This window comes from Mytilus trossulus, chromosome 13 (assembly GCF_036588685.1).
Source record: "Mytilus trossulus isolate FHL-02 chromosome 13, PNRI_Mtr1.1.1.hap1, whole genome shotgun sequence".
NCBI classification, from domain to species: Eukaryota; Metazoa; Mollusca; class Bivalvia; order Mytilida; family Mytilidae; genus Mytilus; species Mytilus trossulus.
In genome coordinates, this window is record NC_086385.1 from 28,591,273 (window position 1) to 28,611,333 (window position 20,061).

At 29.6% G+C, this 20,061-nt stretch overlaps 1 protein-coding gene across 1 annotated transcript in view; it reads right to left on the reverse strand.

Moving 5' to 3' along the window:
* Positions 1-8,309: 8,309 nt before the first annotated feature.
* Positions 8,310-20,061, reverse strand: part of LOC134694754 (prolow-density lipoprotein receptor-related protein 1-like) — a 51,350-nt gene continuing 39,598 nt past the window's right edge. The window contains exons 23-28 of the mRNA XM_063555807.1: positions 19,333-19,464; positions 18,477-18,591; positions 18,104-18,232; positions 16,188-16,355; positions 14,941-15,076; positions 8,310-14,115 (exon numbers count right to left, since the gene is read on the reverse strand). Of these exons, the coding sequence (XP_063411877.1) occupies positions 13,957-14,115; positions 14,941-15,076; positions 16,188-16,355; positions 18,104-18,232; positions 18,477-18,591; positions 19,333-19,464 (839 nt within the window). The 3' untranslated portion in view covers positions 8,310-13,956. The remainder of the gene's footprint in view (positions 14,116-14,940; positions 15,077-16,187; positions 16,356-18,103; positions 18,233-18,476; positions 18,592-19,332; positions 19,465-20,061) is intronic.

The following is a 20,061-nucleotide window of genomic DNA, read 5'->3' on the forward strand; positions in this document are numbered from 1 at the left end:
GAAGACATTTTGTAACATAAATACTATCAGACCATCACTTAGGCACATCGGTCAGGCTTTCAACAACATAGGAAAAAATATAAAAATCGTAGAACACCTTTTGGCAGACTTCTTTTGAAGCATTCTTATTACTTTATGTCCTTGATCTTTTACACATTAACAGTTCTACGGTTTCAATAAACGATTACTACAAACAGTATGTTTGCCCTTTTTTTGAGGTTAAAACATAATAGCACATGTATATAAGCTGTCTTCTGTATCATAGGGTTGTTGTTGCCTATTAATATGATATACACGTATAGACGTACCATAATGGTATACTCAACATTGCAGAATCAAGATATTGTATGTTGTCTTTTCTAGAGATGAGTTAAACCAGAATACTTCAAATATTTCAAGCTAATTTGAATTAAAAAATCGGTCAGGTAACATGATAAGCAATTAATACAGAGAGTGTTTTACGCAAACAACGACATTCCCTATCCTTTTTGGAATAAATGATAAATTCAAAGCTGGTGTGTACATTGTTTTAATCATTCAAAATTACTTTCACAGTATGTGTTATTTTCCTATTATCTAACCTGTTAAATGTATACAACTTTTGTTTAATATAGTATTCATTGTGAATTGTGAATTGGTTTGATTGTTGCACACCATAAGTTGTGTTTGAAAGAGTTTAACTCAGTTTATATCCTGTGGGTACAGTGATATCTTGGTTTAAATAAGGAATATAGAATGTTTTGTTTACAGATGTTTTGCGTCTTGCTTTTAAAAAAATCATTAAAATGTATTATATTCATTATTTTTTTATAAAGCTGGTGATATAATCACATCAATTTCACAAGGTGTGGTGAAGCTAATATCGTTCAAGATTATTGGTAGGTAATACAAAACTTTCGTTTTCCAAAAAGAAAGTTTTTTGCTCTGAACTGGATTAGTATAATTCAAAGTCAAACATCTTGATACTTTTTTTTAGCGTAATGCAGAAGACCTCTGATACTTCCTGGATGCAAAAAACTTAATAAACAGCAATATAAAGTAATGTTTGTAATGTTAGGTTGCGATAGCTCAAACAAATGATGAATTGAAAACATCTTATTTCATTTCAAAATCTAGTTCAAATAAAGTTTTCATTTCCTAATTTCCTGATTTTAATATACAGTTCTTAATACTTGTTAAAATTATTGTTTGTTTTTTTAGAAGATACAAATTCACGACGATAAAGTTCACATTATGTTTGAACTTACTTTAATCAATCGCCATTATCATTTATAATTCAATATCGTTTGAACAATTAACTTACAAAAAAATAAAGTCATCCTTCTGTCAGCACAACGAGAAGTTTTTTTTATCATATGAAAATATATATCATTAAAATACTTAATTTGACATGTTTGAAAGGCGATTGATTTACGACAGCATAGGTATTTCCAAAGTTGTGGTCTAATTTGAAATGGTTTTACAAGACTTGAATTTATTCACGATATCCAGATTGATTGGTGATAATTGGCTGCAACTTTGCATTCGTGATGAACTACTGTAAATAGAAATTCGATTTTGTGCATTTCATTTATATCTTTTCAGATATAAAATTGGTGTTAATATTTTTGGTAATTTGGTTGTTTTTCTTCAAAATATTAGTTTTTTTTAGTGTTTGCTGATGATTTTTGTCATATTTATTGTTAACAATATCAATTATATTTTTTTGATTGTATGTGTAATACCACCACTGACTTTCCGCTACTAGTCTTTGTAAAATTTGAACTTTTTAAAAAATTGTGCAGAATTTACCTTTGCTTCAAATAAAGACTTGGCATTAGTACAGTTGTATACTGTCCAGTATTATAGACAAAATTTCACATAACATTTCATTGCAAATCAAAAAATAACCATTACCGGTAATTACCCAATCAAACATTCACCCCCTTTTCCCTGTGTTCAAGCTTTAATAACAATGTAAATATTGAAAGTTTCAAAAATATTCTATAGAAACACTAAATAACAAAATATCGTTGCTTTTAAACACCCAAGATATATGTTTATGACCCAGCAACGATTTACTGCATTGAAAAGTAGAATAATTTCCTTCAACTGTCAAATTCAAGGGAATATTTTTACGACCCTTTGTTGTATTCTATTCAGGATGTGACGAACTATGATTTGGTGGTATTACACCTGTATGAATGGTATTATAGATATGCAGATTTTATACATCATATGTTTATGATATTTTTGAGGTGGTGGGTATGCATAATATTTCATATTACAACGTATATCTAAGTCAAGTGTGCGACTGGTTTGCTATATATTCGAATTTTTTTTTATATTGTTTTAGTTTTAAGAGGTCAAGGATATGATTTGCTAATTTTCCTACAATATTTATAAAACTATTATTCAATAACTAAACGTAGCAATGTATTTATTATTAATACATAGTAAAAAAAGATCGGCGTCAAATGTCGATTTTTTTTTATTGCAACACACCTAAATTTTGTGTATTTTTACGGTGACGGCTATAGATATAATTTTTTTATCAACAACAAAAATGTACAATGTAAACTGCAACGAATTTCGGGAATACAAAACAATGTTTAGGTTTTTAATATACATATTCTGATCTGTTTTACTTAATAGTCCTACACATATAAATAATATTCAGTGGTCAGTCGTTTTATATGAGTAAATCTCCATCAAACATAATTGACTTCAAATTATATATCATTCATGATAAACTTCACAGTTTACTTGTCCCCTTAATTAGCACATTAAATGACTGGGACAAAGAAGGTAAAATCTTTTGACCAATCATTTTAATTTTAATCTTCTGTTGACAAGAAAATGTGTTTTTAATTATAGGTTAGACAATACTTGTTCATGTTTTATGGAGATTTAAGCCCAAGGCGAAGCCGAGGGCTTAAATCTTCATAAAACATTACCAAGTATTGTCTGACCAATTTAGAACATATTCACACTTTCGAGTGACCTTACAAAATTACCCTTTCCCATTGTAATATTCAAACCTAAATAAGAGTTCACATTTTATAATGAACTAAATGTAAACATACTAGGTAATCATAATTTCAATGGATGGAATGAAATAGCACTGACATAGTTTGTGAAGGATAAATTGTTTTTCTTCTGCTTCAGGTAAAATATAATACTTATATATCTTTAGTTTTTTTTTTTAAAGCAACACAAAGTTATATAAATCCCCTTTTTGAAATTTGATTTTTTTATAAATGAAAAACTCTCTGTATGAATATTTGAATTCAGACCATTCAACATTAAATGCTTACTTTTTATTGATAAATTTAAATTTTGTATTTTGAATAAAAAAGAAAATAATTTCCTCAAATGTTAGGTATAAAATGGTCTTTGGTTGGGTTTTTGTCCCTTTGACACATTCCCCATTTTAATTCTTAAACTTATTAAAAACAATATCAAAATCAAATAAATATCACTCTATTTATCCTTACCATTTGTTTTTGTGTTTTCTATATATGTGTATCATTAGAAAATGCATGAAATTTTGCAAAATTCAAAATGTTTTTATTTTAATCTTTGCTCTTTCATCTTAAATCAGTCGGATTTTCCCAAGAAAAACGCCTTAGGTGATCGTACACTTCGTTAGTGCATCTATTAAGAGTTCACTTTCATAATTAAGTGACAATGACAAGTCATTCATGTATAGCATTTCATAGTGCATGGAAAACCATGTACTATGAAAATTAGAGGGCAAAACACTGACTTTTCATTGGACGAGAAAGGGTGAGTATGTTCTAATGAATGTAATATATCTGTTGTGAAATATGCAAGTTCTCCATGCAGAACAAGAACCTTTTATAGTGTTTATTTGTTAAGTCGATAGTTATTTAACAATCATAAAAAGTTTCGAATGAATAATTGGGTGTTTTTTTAACAAATAATGTAAGTTGCATTTCTAATATTGATATTTGTTGTAACCAATAGCTAATTATATTTTCTTATTTAGATTTCTGCTTTACACTGCTTGTTTGCTTGATACATTAAAATATTCACGAACACTGGTGTTGTTCTTATCAATCTTGTGCAAAGAAAAAAGGTAAACACGATTCTTGAAAGTTAGTAAAAAGGTATATAAACATGACACTAAATTCCCTAAATACCTACAAATACATCGAGCAATATTTAGCCGCTAATGTGCAGTGATTTTCAACAATCCTTGTTGGAAACATGGACATTTATTCGTTATGACATTGTCTGTGTCATTTAATGTAGGAAATCGTCCCCTAACACAACTTCGAATTTATTAAGAAGCATATTTCATATCCTATCTGTCAGAGGCACAATTCTCAAGAAACATATTTTCAGAAATTCGAAGGAAAATTCAGACAACTACGAATGTATCTATACACTTGAAGAGTTCAATATGACCAAACTCGGCTTAAACATAAGTGCCTAGTTCATATAACATCAACTCTGACATGAATATGACAGTTGTCAATTCGTTCAGTGTGTTTTGTCATTTGATTATGCCATTTGATTAGGGATTTTCCGTTTTGAATTTTTTTTCGGCGTTCAGTATTATTGTGATTTTACTTCTGACTGTACGAGTTGAAACCTTAGCGAGTTATTGTGTCAACTTGGCAACTGAGTACTTGAACTTGTAATAAGTCATTGCTGACAGACTTTAATTAGGCATTTATTATTTTTTTTAAGAGTATGTATGTGTTTCGTTGGTATTTATAGTAAATGGTTTAATGATTATGGTTTTATTTATATGACTATTGATTGTTCATGGGAACAGACACTTGTCTTTTGGTTGTCGTCAATCCGCGTTAAAATATATAGCCATTACAGTCAATTTCAGTTCTAAGAAAATCATTTCACTGATTTCGATTGTTAAGTTCGTGTTCTTTATCTTTGTCATGAATCCTGACTAACGTTATTGGCTTTGTCATTGGGTTTGTCCTTAAAGTAATTTCCAGATCTTTGTTAGTCGCTCATTTTTGTTTTTTGATTCAAACTATTCAAGCCTCGAGTTGTGATTTTATTACATTATTAAATAATGTACTTTGAAATGCATTCAGTTTATTGTGTGGAAGTGTCGTGTTAATTCATATAAAGTTTTCTCACTCTCCATTTCAAATTTCTCAATTTTAAGTGAAAGTTTCTGAGGAAAATAAAACAATGAGTGTATGGCAAAGTTGCAATATAGCTAGCCCTTTATCACGCATTGACAAGTGATCAGCGAAATTAACTTGAAATCTACAACAGTTATGTGATAGTAAACAGAAATTCTAAATGTTTCAAAACAAAGAATTTAAAAAAAAATGATCGCATCGTTGATTTTTTTATTTTAAGACACACGTACCACTATTTTGCCATGTGACGCCTTCATTTACTAAACGTTTTCAACCCAGTGGTTATAAATACTCACTAAAGATACAGGCTAATAGTTTGATAAGCCAGAAACTTTTGTCATCTCAACAAAATAAATTCGTTAGAATGTAAAATCAAAAACTAAGTTGAAAAGCATTGAACACTAAAATTCCAAAAAGTTGTATGGTACCATCAATGCCATGATAGAAGAACCAAAATAATTAAATTTGTTTTAAACATTTCAAGAAAATTGACCAAATCACGAATTGGCTGACTGATATGGCATATCCGTTTCACATAGGATAGTAGATTTGTTGCAAATGTCGTAACTACAATCCCGTCCACTTTTCCCAGAATGTGACCCTACCGCATTGGGCTTTAATCAGGTTTGTACTAACATAAGCAACAATACAGGCGCAACATATTAAGCAGGGTCTTGCATACTGACCCAGCGTATCTCATAACAGCCCTAGTGTTTGTTAATTCGTGTTGCCGAGTCTTTAGTTGGTTATGATGTTTTGTGTCCTGTGGCTTGTCAGATATTTTTATATTTTGTCCATGAGCTTGTCAATTTATTTTCAACTTTTGAGTTTAAATGTTCCTTTGATATCTTTCACATCTCTTTTAAATATATGTGTATGATGTCTTTATTTTTAGAGATAAAAAAAAGTCACGTAGTCTGTAAATTAACAATCTATACAGTCATGATAACCCTATAAATGCACAAGATTTTCTATCCTTTTTGAGTCATGCATGTTCTTCATTTTTTTATATTATATGTTTAAGGACATTACATTCGCTTTTCAAATCTGGTTCCTTGTTTCAAAGATCACTTTTGACATTTCTACTTCTAAGATGCAGCTAACGTCAAGCAATGACTTATATCTAAACATCAAAGTATTCTCAATAAGTCTTTTATAAGTTTCCATAGTTTAAAATGAATATTATTCTCCGACTTTTTGAAATAGTCAGACAGGTGGACATCATTATCAGATAACAATCTGTAGAGAGGTTTGACTAGCTGTATTGCCAGATTTGATCCCACAATTTTTCACATGAAAATATGTCTTTAACAAGTCAGGAAATTAATATTACATTTGTTATTTGGTCATTTAATGTGGGTGTCATCCTGGTTTGCCCACTTTTAATTACATGTATATGTAAACATAGAGGGAATTGTTGTTTTAACAATTATAGTTTATATCTGAATTATAGTCATATTTTTTACCTTTTATTTTACCTGTAAATTTTTAAAAGAATATTATATTCTGCTATCAAATCAAGGAAAATGTGCAAAACTTTTCTATATTTTATATTTCTTTGGCAGGAAAATGTATTTGTATTTATAAAAAAAAGGAAAAAATGTGCACTTAAAATTAATTATTATTCCAATTTATCAACAAATAATTTTAATTATTGGTATATTCTGAAAAAAAAGTAAAAAGTAAAAAAATGAAACTACAGATTTATTAGATCAAATCTCATTTGAATATCTTTGACTTAAAAGTTTATTCAACTTTATTCTTAAAATTTTAATAAAATACACAGCTCTTATAATTAAATATAAAAAATATAAAATTAATTCTAACAACTAGAATATAAATGGAACTGTTCAGTAGCCAAGCTATGAATATGACACAATTTGAACAGTAATCTGCATCCAAGCTAGCATTTTCTTTAAAAAAAAAACCAACAACAATAAAAGAGCTTTCAAAAAATAATCATGATTGCTAAGAACACCAGTTAGAACTTCAACCAGAAAGACTATTTAATGACTATGAGACAACCAACAATGCAGCATGAACAGTGTGGCCAAGAGTAAATGAGAAATGCTGCTACTTCCACTTCACCCAGTGCATTTTGCGATAGGCACAGAAAAATGGACTACAGTCCTGTATAAAGAAAATGAAGACATTACTCAACTGATACGACAAGCTTCAGTACTACTTCTTGTTCCGCCCACCTTGTTGAGGATGTTTGGCTGAGCACTTTAGAAGACATTGGAGAAACTAAAAACAAAACCGCTACAATTTCATTTACAGAATATAATTATGACAGAGTTCTGTGTTGAAAGCTACCGCTTTCTATGGAATCACTATTACACAGAAGGACCCCGCACAACAAATCACCTGGAAGGATGCCATGGCACAACACACTTAAGAAGAGACTCAAACATGCCCGCCGAAACACCTACGAGATCAGCAAGGTACTGAAGGAAGACACAGGCACTCACAAATGCAACATTATCCAGTATGACGATGATAAAGAGTAAAAGACACAAGACTCCAACTATCGAAAGACCGATGCCAACAAGACTCATCAACTTGGTAGTTTACTCTGACACAGCATCCTATCTTCTCCATTTGAACTGAACAATGAAGTGAAATATTGTAAATTTTGACTTTGTAAATATAATGTTTTGTGACTTTTGATGTATTTATAAAAGATTGTATTTATCCTCATTTTACATATTTCCTCATGTTATGCATTTATTGAAATTTGTTTGCAATAAAAGAGATCTAATTTTTATCATGAAAATCACTGAATATCATTTTTTTGTGTTATTTGTTGTGTACATGTATGTATGTTGAATGAATTTATATTAAATTATTGAGAAAAAATATTTGATTTTTTTAATAATTTTTCTATACACTGAAAAAAACCTGAATATATGGAAAACACTTACAAACTATATACCTAAGTTGGAACAGACTATACTTTTGTATGCTCGTTAAACCTTTTGTCTTTTTTGTTTTCTTTACTAATAGATAATTGGTAGAATTAAAAGTGGGCAAACCAGGAGTAAACCTTAATGTGTTTGGGCTTTGGATTTTGACATTTTATTACAGACTTTCTGTTTAGAATTTTCCTAGGAGTTCGGTATTTTGGTTATTTTACCTCTTTTATATTGTTAAATAATAACCAATAACAAACTTCAAACACATTAATATATATAATGACTTTATTTTTGTCTCTTAGTAGCTATGATAAATATACAATATGTCTTGAGACGGAATGGAAAATGATGTGCTGATATCTTATATTGAAAGAACTCCTACCCTATCAGGACACTCTAGTTCCTTGATAAGACCCTACCTTTTGAAACATGCATTTAAAAAAAATTGCTTTCACTAAGACCTGGGAAACAGTGATCCATTTCACAAAAATTCTTACAAAAAAAATTGGTCAAAAGTTATGAACTATTCAGTATACTTAAAATCTTAAAATAAGGCATCCATAATTTTTCTTAAAACACACTAGGTTAACACTCAATAATATACTATGACAATGTGTGTGTAGAAAAAAGAAAAATTTGAATAGATCTTCACTTAAGTATCATATTACATAGAAGTGAACAAAATGGTACGTTTCCGCAACTTTTGGCAGACCTGTTAATTGTTGTGACAAATTCTGAAAACATTACAGATTATATTTGCGGCAACAATTATCAAAATTTTTAGGTATACAATTACCCTCAAAAATTTACTTTGACAATTATGTGTTATTAGAAAATTTGTACTATCTATTCAGTATTTTGCAGTAAATGTGCTTATCATATCAAACCTGTCTTCTAACAGAGGGACATTTAAACGTGTTTTTTTTTACTAATTCACTGACATACAGTTGCAAGTTTTTTAACAGTGAGGTTAAAAAGCCATAAAGGAGTAGGTCTGGTAAGACACCTTTTTGGCCCCAAAATATAGCAGTTTTAGAAAATTGTTCAACAGTAAACTTTTAGTTATTTATTGGACAGTAGTATGCTTCTGCTACATAAAAATGGACTGATGTTGACAATACAGTGCACATATATCGAGTACTAGCACCATTAAGTCATGCTAAATCACAGAAATATTCACAATTTTAGCATTTTAGTTAAATTTTAGACGGTTTTCATGTAAAATGAAAGTGGCCGCATTTGTGTTCATCCTTAATATTAAAATGTAAGTTGTATTTGTTGATAATACATAACATATATAAAGGTTGAGGATGAACATGGATGCGGCCACTTTCAATTTTGACAAAAACCATCTGAAAAGTGACATTTTTTGGCATATTTTGTAGATTTTTCATATTTGAGCTTGAATCAGATCGTTTTTAATGGCAAAATCAGTTAAAATCTTTAACATAAACTAATAGAATCAAATAAAATGTGGTCAAAATCGTTCGTTAGATGAACCTAAAATTTGAGGCCAAAATCGGTCCTTACCAGACCTACTCCTTTCAAAAACTGATTAATGAACTTTAAACGTTTAAAACTATCAATAATGATATCATACCTTCTACTCTATGGAAGATCAATTTTCTTTTGTAATGACACTATAAAAGAACTTAATCAATGCTCTGGTATGTAAAATGTGTTGATGAAACAAAATAATTCTCATCTTTAATACATAATTATTTAAAATAATTTTTGACATTTCCTTACAGAGTTGAATGTCATTTATCACCAGAATAAAATAAAATTGTAAATGATGGCTTTTTTTGGCCATTTTTTTAAACTAATCTGTTCACTTGTGCCAAAATATATTATTCTTAATCTAAAATCTAGATAAAGTTGAAAATATTCTGCTTCATAAACCCATTTTTATACAAAAAAAAATTACAAACAACAATTTTCATACAACTGGTATAAAATATAATGCTTTTGATTTTTAAGATTTGGCATTTCATAATTATTCATCACAGTTTGCCGTAGACAAGCAATAGAAAATAAAAAGGTAAAGCTTAATAGTCTTACACCTAATATATTCAACCAAATACCAAAATTTACAAAAAGCATATATAATATAATTCAAGTTTGAAACTTGGAATAGCTTTAAAACAGTTTGTCAGTGATAAAAATGCAAAAAAAACCATGAAAATGCAAAAAAACTTAACTATAGTAAATGTTTGAAATTTGGATTGACTAAAACAGTTTGAAAAAGATGAAAAAGTTTGCAGAAAAAAACTTAATTAAAGCAAATGTTTGAACTGAAATTTGGGTTGATTAAATAAGTTTAAAAAAGAAACTCAACAACATGTATATGAAATGTTTGGATCTTTGGTTGATCAAAATATTTTGTAAAAGATGAAAGTGTTTGCAGAAAAAAAACCTGAACTATAGCAAATTGTTAATAAAGTAGAATAACGGAGGGATTTGTTTACAGCTAATTTCCTAATGCATGTAAAACAAAACTTTGGTTAGCTTACTTGTTTTGTTTGTATATTGTAAAATCATTAGGATAACATCCAATTAAATTCAAATATAATATATACTGGTTAAACTATGCCTATATATATTGATTTAAAGATGTCAATCTTATTTACAAAGCTTGTATAAACAATTATACACACAAGCAAGCAAGCCAACTAAACTTTTACTTTGCAAGCATAAGGAAATCAGCTGTAATAAACACATTAACAACAACATATCTTTGTACAATGATATACAACAATATCACATAATACAACTAAAATTACTGGAATGTTAAAACAAAGCACAACCTTTATATCACAACACATAAATGTCTTATCATAAAAAATATTTATAGTACTGTTGATTCATTATTATTCATTGGATACAAATTTTCTTGGATTACTTGGGTGAAGTTGAACCATGAATTTAAAGGGGGGAGACCTTGGTTCAGGTAGATAACTCTTTAAATAAGTATCATCAATGTCTTTTAAGCATTTACCTGAAACAGATTGGAAATAAACTAGAAGCTTAAAATATATTTATGAAAATGGTTGACATAAACGTACTGATGATTTTAAGAGTTATTTCCCTTAACCTAGGTCTACCTCCTTAAACAAATTAGAAATGTCCTAAAGTCTTCATTGCAGACTTTGCTATAGCAATGAAATTAGATATCCAAGAAAACGCAAATTTTCCTTAATCCACGAAAATTTGTACCCACAAAAAAAAATGAATCCACAGTATAACGAATGAAAAGTTTGAGAGTTTTCTGTCTATATCAGATTATATTTCACCAGATCAACCTATTAACTGCTTAAATTTTCAATTGAATACCCATCAAAACCCAAACAAGAACATGTTCATAGTACAAAGATGCCCCAACCATACTTAGCATTTTTTTATTTTTGGTGAACCAAGATATTGGGGTCAAAACTCGTATTTAGCATTCAAATTACTATAAAAATCATATCATAGGGAAGACATGTTCTAAGTTTCAAGCTGATTGGACTTCAACTTCATCAAAACTACCTTGATTAAAAACTTGACCAAAATCTTTAAACTGAAGTGGGCCAGAAAAAAAAAATTATTGCCCTTAGTGGGGCATAAAATGTATTCCTTTAAAGATTCCTAATGGAAACAAGAAGATTGTATGAAATTCAACGTCAATGGTTCAACTTTTGATTAAAGATTGCACCTTCAATCATGAAGACAAACCTATTTTATCAGAGTAGAATTTAAAACAGCTGAACTAATGACACTACTAAACACTCCAGAATGGATAAAATAAATTGCTTAAGGAAACTTACTTAAACTTTTGGCAATATGTTCCAATTTGAATTAGAGAACTTGGTTATCATCAACAAATATTTAAAAACATACCTGTAGTGGGCCTTTGTCCAGTATACAATAGATAGTACGATGAGATACAAACGAGCAAAACAGTACTTAAAAGGAGAAGTTGATGTACCTCTTATATGCTTTAGTTCTGTATTTAATAGATAAGATAGTGTGACACCAAGCAGATATACATTTCTTATGAAGCATATTGATTACTGTAAAAAACCTTGCTACGTGAAAACCCTTTTAATAAGATAGGTGGAAATTATTCGTATCAATATATACAATAATTGCTTTTGATTTTATACTAGATTTTCTGAAAGCTCAGTATAAAAAATACACATAAAACATATAAATACACTAGAATTTTCTAAAAACTAAGTATAAAAAATACAATTTATATAACAGTACCAAAATGAAAAATTATATTTATGTAAAATGAAAGCACAAACATGTATAAATAAAATATAAACGGAAATACATCAAATAATAACAATTCATTTCATTATTCACAAATCCTCAAAAATAGCTATAATTACAATGAAATGACCTTGCCCTTGAAGGTCAGAGGTCAAAGTTAAGCACCAGATCTTATTGGTCAGCAGTTATACTCACAATTATACACTTACTACTCTCACACATAAAAACAAAACAATGGCCGATGTAAAACCCTGTAGATCGTAAATTCTGCACAATAGAGTTTACAATGCAACTAATCTTCAGACATTTAATGTCAAAGATATGAATATATATATAAGTTTGTAATTATGTATTAATGAATGAATGTACACTGTATATAGATCAATTTCCTTTTTAAAAAGGATAACTGATTAAACTTGGACGTTTTAATTATAATGATATGTTATACAAAACTGCCTTCCCAACACTGTAAGAAAATACACAAGTTAAGCACTAAAAAAGATTTTTTCAAGTGAAAATATGAAAATTTCACTTAATATTGGGTAAAAACTGTAATTTTTTTTGACGGAAAAGTATATATAAAACAGCAATAAAAGTCTACAATGTATTCCTCAAAAATACAGAAAATTATTAAACACAGATATATTTATATTGCAGTGTTTACATGCTTTATAATAAAAAAAATTATCAACAAATATTCTGAATTAGCATCTAATCATTTTAGGTACCACATTTACACTAACCAATCAAATTCATCATGTATAAAGCTCTTGATATCTGAAGGTCATTTATTTCACACACAAACACAAAGATGCACCCACCCTAAATGGTGTTTGCTTGATGGCTGCAAGTTTCTCTCAAGCAATCTGATGACTTTATTTACAATGGTATCAGAGATAAAAGTATGTTTCATTCTTAAAATAAATCCTTTATTTTTATCAATGCCAAAAAAGGATATGATATTTATTTAAATTAACTGACCCAGTTCTTTAAAATTCTACAAAAGGCTTTGATAATTACTGTTAGCAATGTCAAGAATTTTAATGAATGATTCATAAATTTAACTCTTTAAGTCATAGAATTCAATAAAAGTAATTTTGAGTACAGGCAAATAAATTTTGCTTTCATTCTTTACGAAAAAAACATGTAAGGCAAATAAATGTTTGAATCAAATTATCCCCTTTAGTTCATTGAACAGATATTTTAATGACAATTGTGTATTTTTTTATAAAGTTATTCTTTAACAAGAATAGAACTTCACATGTACATGAATTTGTTAATTAAATATCTGTGTATGAATTATTATTATTAAATTGCTAAGCAACTAGATTTCAGCCAATTCTACCAAATTTTGACCTTTTCTTACATTCTTGAATTATGTATTTACTTAGTTCATACTTAATCAAGGGGAAATAATAAAGTAATACAATTTAAAGATTCAACAACTGAGCAATGATATGGAAGAACTACATCTGTACACACAATTCACCATTGCAGAATCAAATGCATTCTGCGAAATATTTTAAAAAGTGTACACCTAAGCGTTGTGATTGGTTGAAAACGTTTTGAACAATTTTTCCATTTTGGGTACTTACAATGAAAACTACCCATAGTCCTTTAGATTCTAAAATGGTCAATCATAATCATGATAATGGCAACTATCAAAAATTTGACTTTTTGGGATTACCCTTTGACCCATAAAAGTTCAGATCTCCATTTTTATCTAAAGCCTCTTCACTGTCACTATCTTTTGGTAAAAGCACCTGTGTACTGTCTGTAGTATAAAGTCTTGCATACATTGGATTAGCAAAGTTTGTATTCTGTAGAAAAAAACAAAATAGAATACAATTATATATTTTGAATTGTTAATCTCAATGAGTCACTGCATATTTTCCTAAGGTCTATTCCATAAAAATGTATGTGGGAGGGAAGGAAGGGAAGTTTCATTATTGAATGTTGGTCATGAGTCTTTTTTCAGTATGTGTCTATTAACATTCTGCAGAATTATCTAAAAAAAATTGGTTCTTAGTTGCAGGGATATTTTGAAATGTCCTTCCTACCTCCTACATATATTTTAATGGAATAGCCCTAATAATGACAATATGCAATAAAGAAATAAAAAGGTTTGTTTCATGTACCTGACCTATAATTGTTAACTTTAAATACAATGTGACTTGTCTCTTTGGCACAAACAATACATCTACTTATTTGTTTTAACTATCATACACAGTATCTTAAAATAAATAACAAATATTGGGTGGAGTTCCTGTTGCTTTCTTTTTAGTTGTCTATGTTGTGTTTTGTGTACTATTGTTTGTCTGTGTTTTCAAAATTTTTAGCCATGACGTTGTCAGATTATTTTTTACTTCTGAGTTTTGTATCTTTCTCCTCTCTGTTAAAGAAACATTAAAATCAAAAATAAGATTTCATTTATTTTCAAATGTGCTCCACTCATTTCTTCTAACCTTGGCTAATCATTAGGTAAATGTCCTGGATTTTAACTTGTCAGCCTTTTTTTTTACCCATGTTTTAATAATAACTTTTCATACCAATCAGAACAAACACAACTCTTATTAACAAGCAAAAATCGAAAATTAAAAATTTGAATAAAAAAAATAAAAATTATTAGAACAGTAGCAACTTACATGATCTACACCCTCCATATCTAATGGTTCAATTTCTGATCCCTGTCCTTCTATTTCACCATCTACTGGTTGTCTATAGATTGGATTGTTGATCTCCATGTTAGAATTGTGCATTCTTTGATGCTTGAACTGGTCCCTGGTAAAAAAATGTAGTATGTTAACTTTTTGTTGATAATAAATCTATGTACTACCTGGTAGATTTGTGATAACTATCACAAAATTAAGTATTTTTCATGCTAAAACTGATGGAAAGAAAAAAATACATCCGGTAATTTACTATAGGATTATTGTTCAGTTAAGGTAATGATTTAGGTTAGGTTTAAGGGCCAGGGATAGTGTTTGGGAAAGGTAGAAAACTTATCATTAGAAGTTTAAAACTTGTAGATATTTCAAATTGCAACAAATTCAATCAAGGCAGGCAACACCACACAATGTTTAAGTCATTGCATTTAATCTTTTAGAGGGATAAAGGATTTTTCATACTACATGTATATTTCAATGATGAAAAAAGTAAAATTTAATCCTTTTTTATTAAACTATATCAAGTAAATATGAAAATCCTGAATCAAAATTGCTGTGAAGTGAGTTTGTAACTACTGTGGATTTATTAATATTCGTTGGATACCAATTTTCGTGAATTTCGTGGGGAAAGAGGAACCACAAATTTAAATGTTTAACAAAATACAGGTTTTCGAAAGAAATGTATGCAGAATTTGCCAAAACAACGAATTTACATATCCACAAATATGCACGAAAATAAATGAATCCACAGTAAACAAGAAATAAAGTATCATAGACATGTATAACCTGGTTTACAGTACTAGTAACTTTTTTAAAATATTCAGATCTAGGTATGTTTGATTTGTACGTTTATATGGAACAGTCTGAATAAATTTTAAAAAACAAAACAAATCCAGTTTTTGGTGAGGTTTGTGTTGCTGTTATACCCCTATTTGTGACATTTTTACCTATCATGTCCGTTTGTTATGTTCACACATCATTGTCAATATAATGGGATTTGATGTGACTGTAGTGCAAGTGAGAGGTTTTGCTAGCTTCACCGTTTTAGACATAAGAAAATGCCTGTACCAAATCAGGAATATGACAGTTGTTATCCATTTATTCATCTTGTTTCATAAGTTTGAGCTTTTAGCTTTGAAATCTAATTAGGGTCTTTCTGTTTGGAATTTTCTTCAGAGTTCAGTATTTTTGTGATATTACTTTTTTTCACAAAATCTTCATTTTACCTTCTTCTCCTGTATAATATGACAATCAGTAAGATGACCAAGATTAATACAACACCAATGACCACAGGTACTACAATGGTAATCATCTGTTTCATATCACTTGACTGTGCTTGGCTGTGTGCAGAAGCATGAGTTTCACATCGCTCCCCTCCAAATCCATTTGTACAACTGAAAAGAGGATTAAACTTTATTAAACATTAGGTCAATTTATACATGTGACGAAAATTTTAAACTGCTTAGATGTCAAGTGAATTGTTCAGTAAACAGGAAGTTCTTGAGTGTAAATGAAAACTCATCACACAGTAAAGCTGACTTATATAAATCTAAAAACAAAATTTTTGAAAAGGAAGGATTAAAATCATCAGAGAAACAAAATCCATGAATATAAACATTTAAAAAGCTCAGTTGGCCTAGTGCTTAAAATATTAAATTTAAATGTCTAGAGAGGAGAAATTTTGTAACACACTTGTTTCAGTGTTGGAATCTATATGTCTTTCTTTTGCATCAAATTGTTGTAGGTTCAACAAGAAATGGAAATATAGATTCCTACACTGCAACAAGTGTATTACAATATTTCCACTCAAGACAGTTAAATTTTATTAGGCTTGCTGAGCACTTTAAATAACTAAAATTTAACTGTCGAGAGTCGAGAAATATCGTAATACACGAGTTATAGTGTCGGAATCTGTTTCTCTAAGGATTTTTATCCTTCTTTATCAAAGAATTTCAGAAACTTGTGTTCTTTATATGCGACATCATCAGGCATTGCTGCCTTTTTTCATGGCGTCACAATAGGCAAATTAAAAAAAAACAAAAACATTTAGACGTCACAATTGAAATTTCAACTAATCATTTGCTGAGAACAGATTTTTCACTAGTGAGGAGAAATATTTTTCTCACATCGGTCAGGAAATGTGAAAATAGCACGAAAATTAGAGAACTGAATGTAATATATCTATACTATTTATACCAAATAATAATGTAACATAAACTGTTGGGACCATAATCATGCAATGGTCAGTAAACTTAGTTTGAACTAATTTTATTGTTAAAATATCATTGATTCCAATCCATACCTGTCAACCTCTGAAAATAAAAAGTCAGGTCATGACCTGCATGACCTGCATTGAGAAAAAAAATCTCAGGTCATAACGCGTACAACATTTTGCGGGCTCAATTGAAGAACAAAAATATGTTTACATATAATTTATATAGTCAATATGTATATTAAACAGTTAGAACATGTATACAAGTTTATTTCAGACTATTGTTATATTCCATAGTAGCAGACTTGGCATTCTTTAAAAGAACTGCACTTGGTTTCAGTTCATAGCAATGCAAATGTGTATTCATTTTACAAGAAAGAAGAGCACACAGTGTATCCTTATTAAGATCAGCCCTTAACTCTGTAGCTATTTTCTTTACTAAAGAAAATGCCCTCTCACTGTCTGCATTGCTGTTTGGCAAAACCAGTAATGTTTTAGCAAGTTTTGACAAAACAAAAAATCTTGGCTTGTTAAGAAAAATGTCATGCAACTTGGACATTTCTCCCCAAAATGTACCAATGTCAGTTTCAGGGGAAGTGCAAAGTGGAAGATCATCTAATGGGGTCAACTGATAGTCACTGAACTCATCTTGTAGCTTGTTGAAAATATCGTTACGTAGCTCAGGTAAACAAGTCCTACATTTTGACTTTTGGTTACAATGAAAAAGACCGATAAAACCGAAGGTCGTATTACTTCTAAATACCAGAAACAATTCCGGTCAGAAATCCGGGTGAAACGGGTAATGTTAGAAATTCCCGGGACCCGCCGGGTAAAGAAAAACTCCCGGGTGAGAGGTGAAAATAACGGGTGTCACCCGCAAAAAACGGGTGAGTTGACAGGTATGCCAATCTCATAATGAGGCAGACTTACCTACAAGCTGAACATTTGTATCTCCCTGTAGAACTATCTTTGGAACACTTTGTACATTGACCATCATTGAAACAATAATCTCCACAAGCAGATGCATTGCAAAGTTTACCACTGTAATTGCCTGGGCAACTGAAAGAGAGAAAAAGATAAGTGAATGTAATATAGTTGCATACTGTGTAAATTATGGAAATAAATTTTTCTGAAATATGCAGATTCACCACATGGAAAGACAAATGTTAAATGCTTATTGATGATTGCTCAAATAATTCAAACATCATTATTATTACGATTTTTAAAGAATTGTGACATGATTTCATAATGAACTTCTATAAAATTTAGCCAAATTTAATAAGATCTAATATTAAAGACTTACGAGCAGTAGAACTTGTTCTGATCGGATTTACAGATCCCTTTATTCAGACAGAGGCAAGTTTCACACTTTGATCCTGTGAAGTACTCATTACAAGTGCATTTAGGGCTATCATTCACTGGAAAAAAATCAAAAGTTTATTAAATGTCTCACAATCAGAACTATGTATTATACATACATTTATAGCTTATTTCCAAATGCTCGTAGAGTAAGACTTTTGTTGGCGTCCTCCATTTGTATGTCTAAATTTTTGCTTAAGCATTGTAATTACCATTGACATCTTCAAACAATTTAGATATGCATAGTTAAACCTTTGTATATCAATGTATATGATATTTAAATTTGATTGGATGCATCACGAATACAATTGTACAATATAAAAAAAAAAGCAAGCAAGCAAAATCTTACTCTACATGCATCAGGAAATTAGCTCTAACAGTTTCATACAAGTTGAGTTTACCATCAATTGGAACCATACAATATAACATTGGGTTTAACCACAAGCCTACCAGCCTAGGCTTGTTAAAATTCTGTCAGGGATGTAATAATCATCTCTACTAGCCATGTATTCTAACTTCAATTTTCATGAAAGTCAGCTTCATGCCTCTGTAGATTTAGCAGTTTAAAAATTAAGCCTGCAATATATTTCAACTAAATTTGAAGAGTGTGAATTTAAATCCCTGTGAAATTGGTAAGTAAGGACTTAATGCAAAATAAAGTATCTGAGAAAATAAGTTGGATCACTGTATTTTGTTCCAGTTTTTTTTGCTGCTCATGATGTTTCAAAAAGAGAAAAACCAGTGTCATTTCTACATCCAGGTGAACTTATGAGGTTGCTCAACAAATGACTATACATTACCTAGTTGACATGTTCCATTGTTTAAGCAGTGGCCAGCACATTTATTCTCTGCAGTCTGACAATAAGTTCCTCCATAATGGGGGGGACATGAACATGCATAATCAATTGAGTTGGCCTTCAGTTTACAAGTGCCTAAAAAGAAATATCATTACATAATTAATCAATCAAGTTTCATGGAATATATTTTTAATTTACTAATTCAAATTATAATGCCAATATTTTAATCAAATTTGAGAACATGGATCGATTGATTTATAATTAAAATTTAGAAATGTTGTCCTATATGCCTTTTTCAATTCATATTCCTTTTTTAATATCTGTTTATTCCTTACACAAATAGAGATTGGGGTTTATATTTCTTTAAAAATTGTAATTTTTCAACAAAATTTATTTATATTTTTTTCTATTTTAGAGGATACATTATAAGTGAATGAAAAAATTTAACAAAAAAATTGCAGCTAAAGTAACATTCATCCCTATCATTGGGAATAGTGTTAAAAGAGACTAAACAGGTCTTAATTATATAATTGACTGCAAGTAATGTGTCTGAATATTTCTTAATTTACCACAGTGTATAAGTTTGAAAATCCGCTGAAAGACTAGAGATGTCTGATCATTTTAATGATCAGTCTTATAAAGAACATACAAGTGATAAGGTTTAGAAAGATATAAAATTATTTTCTACATAAGAAAATACCTGTACAAAGTCATTTCGTTTATTATTGATTT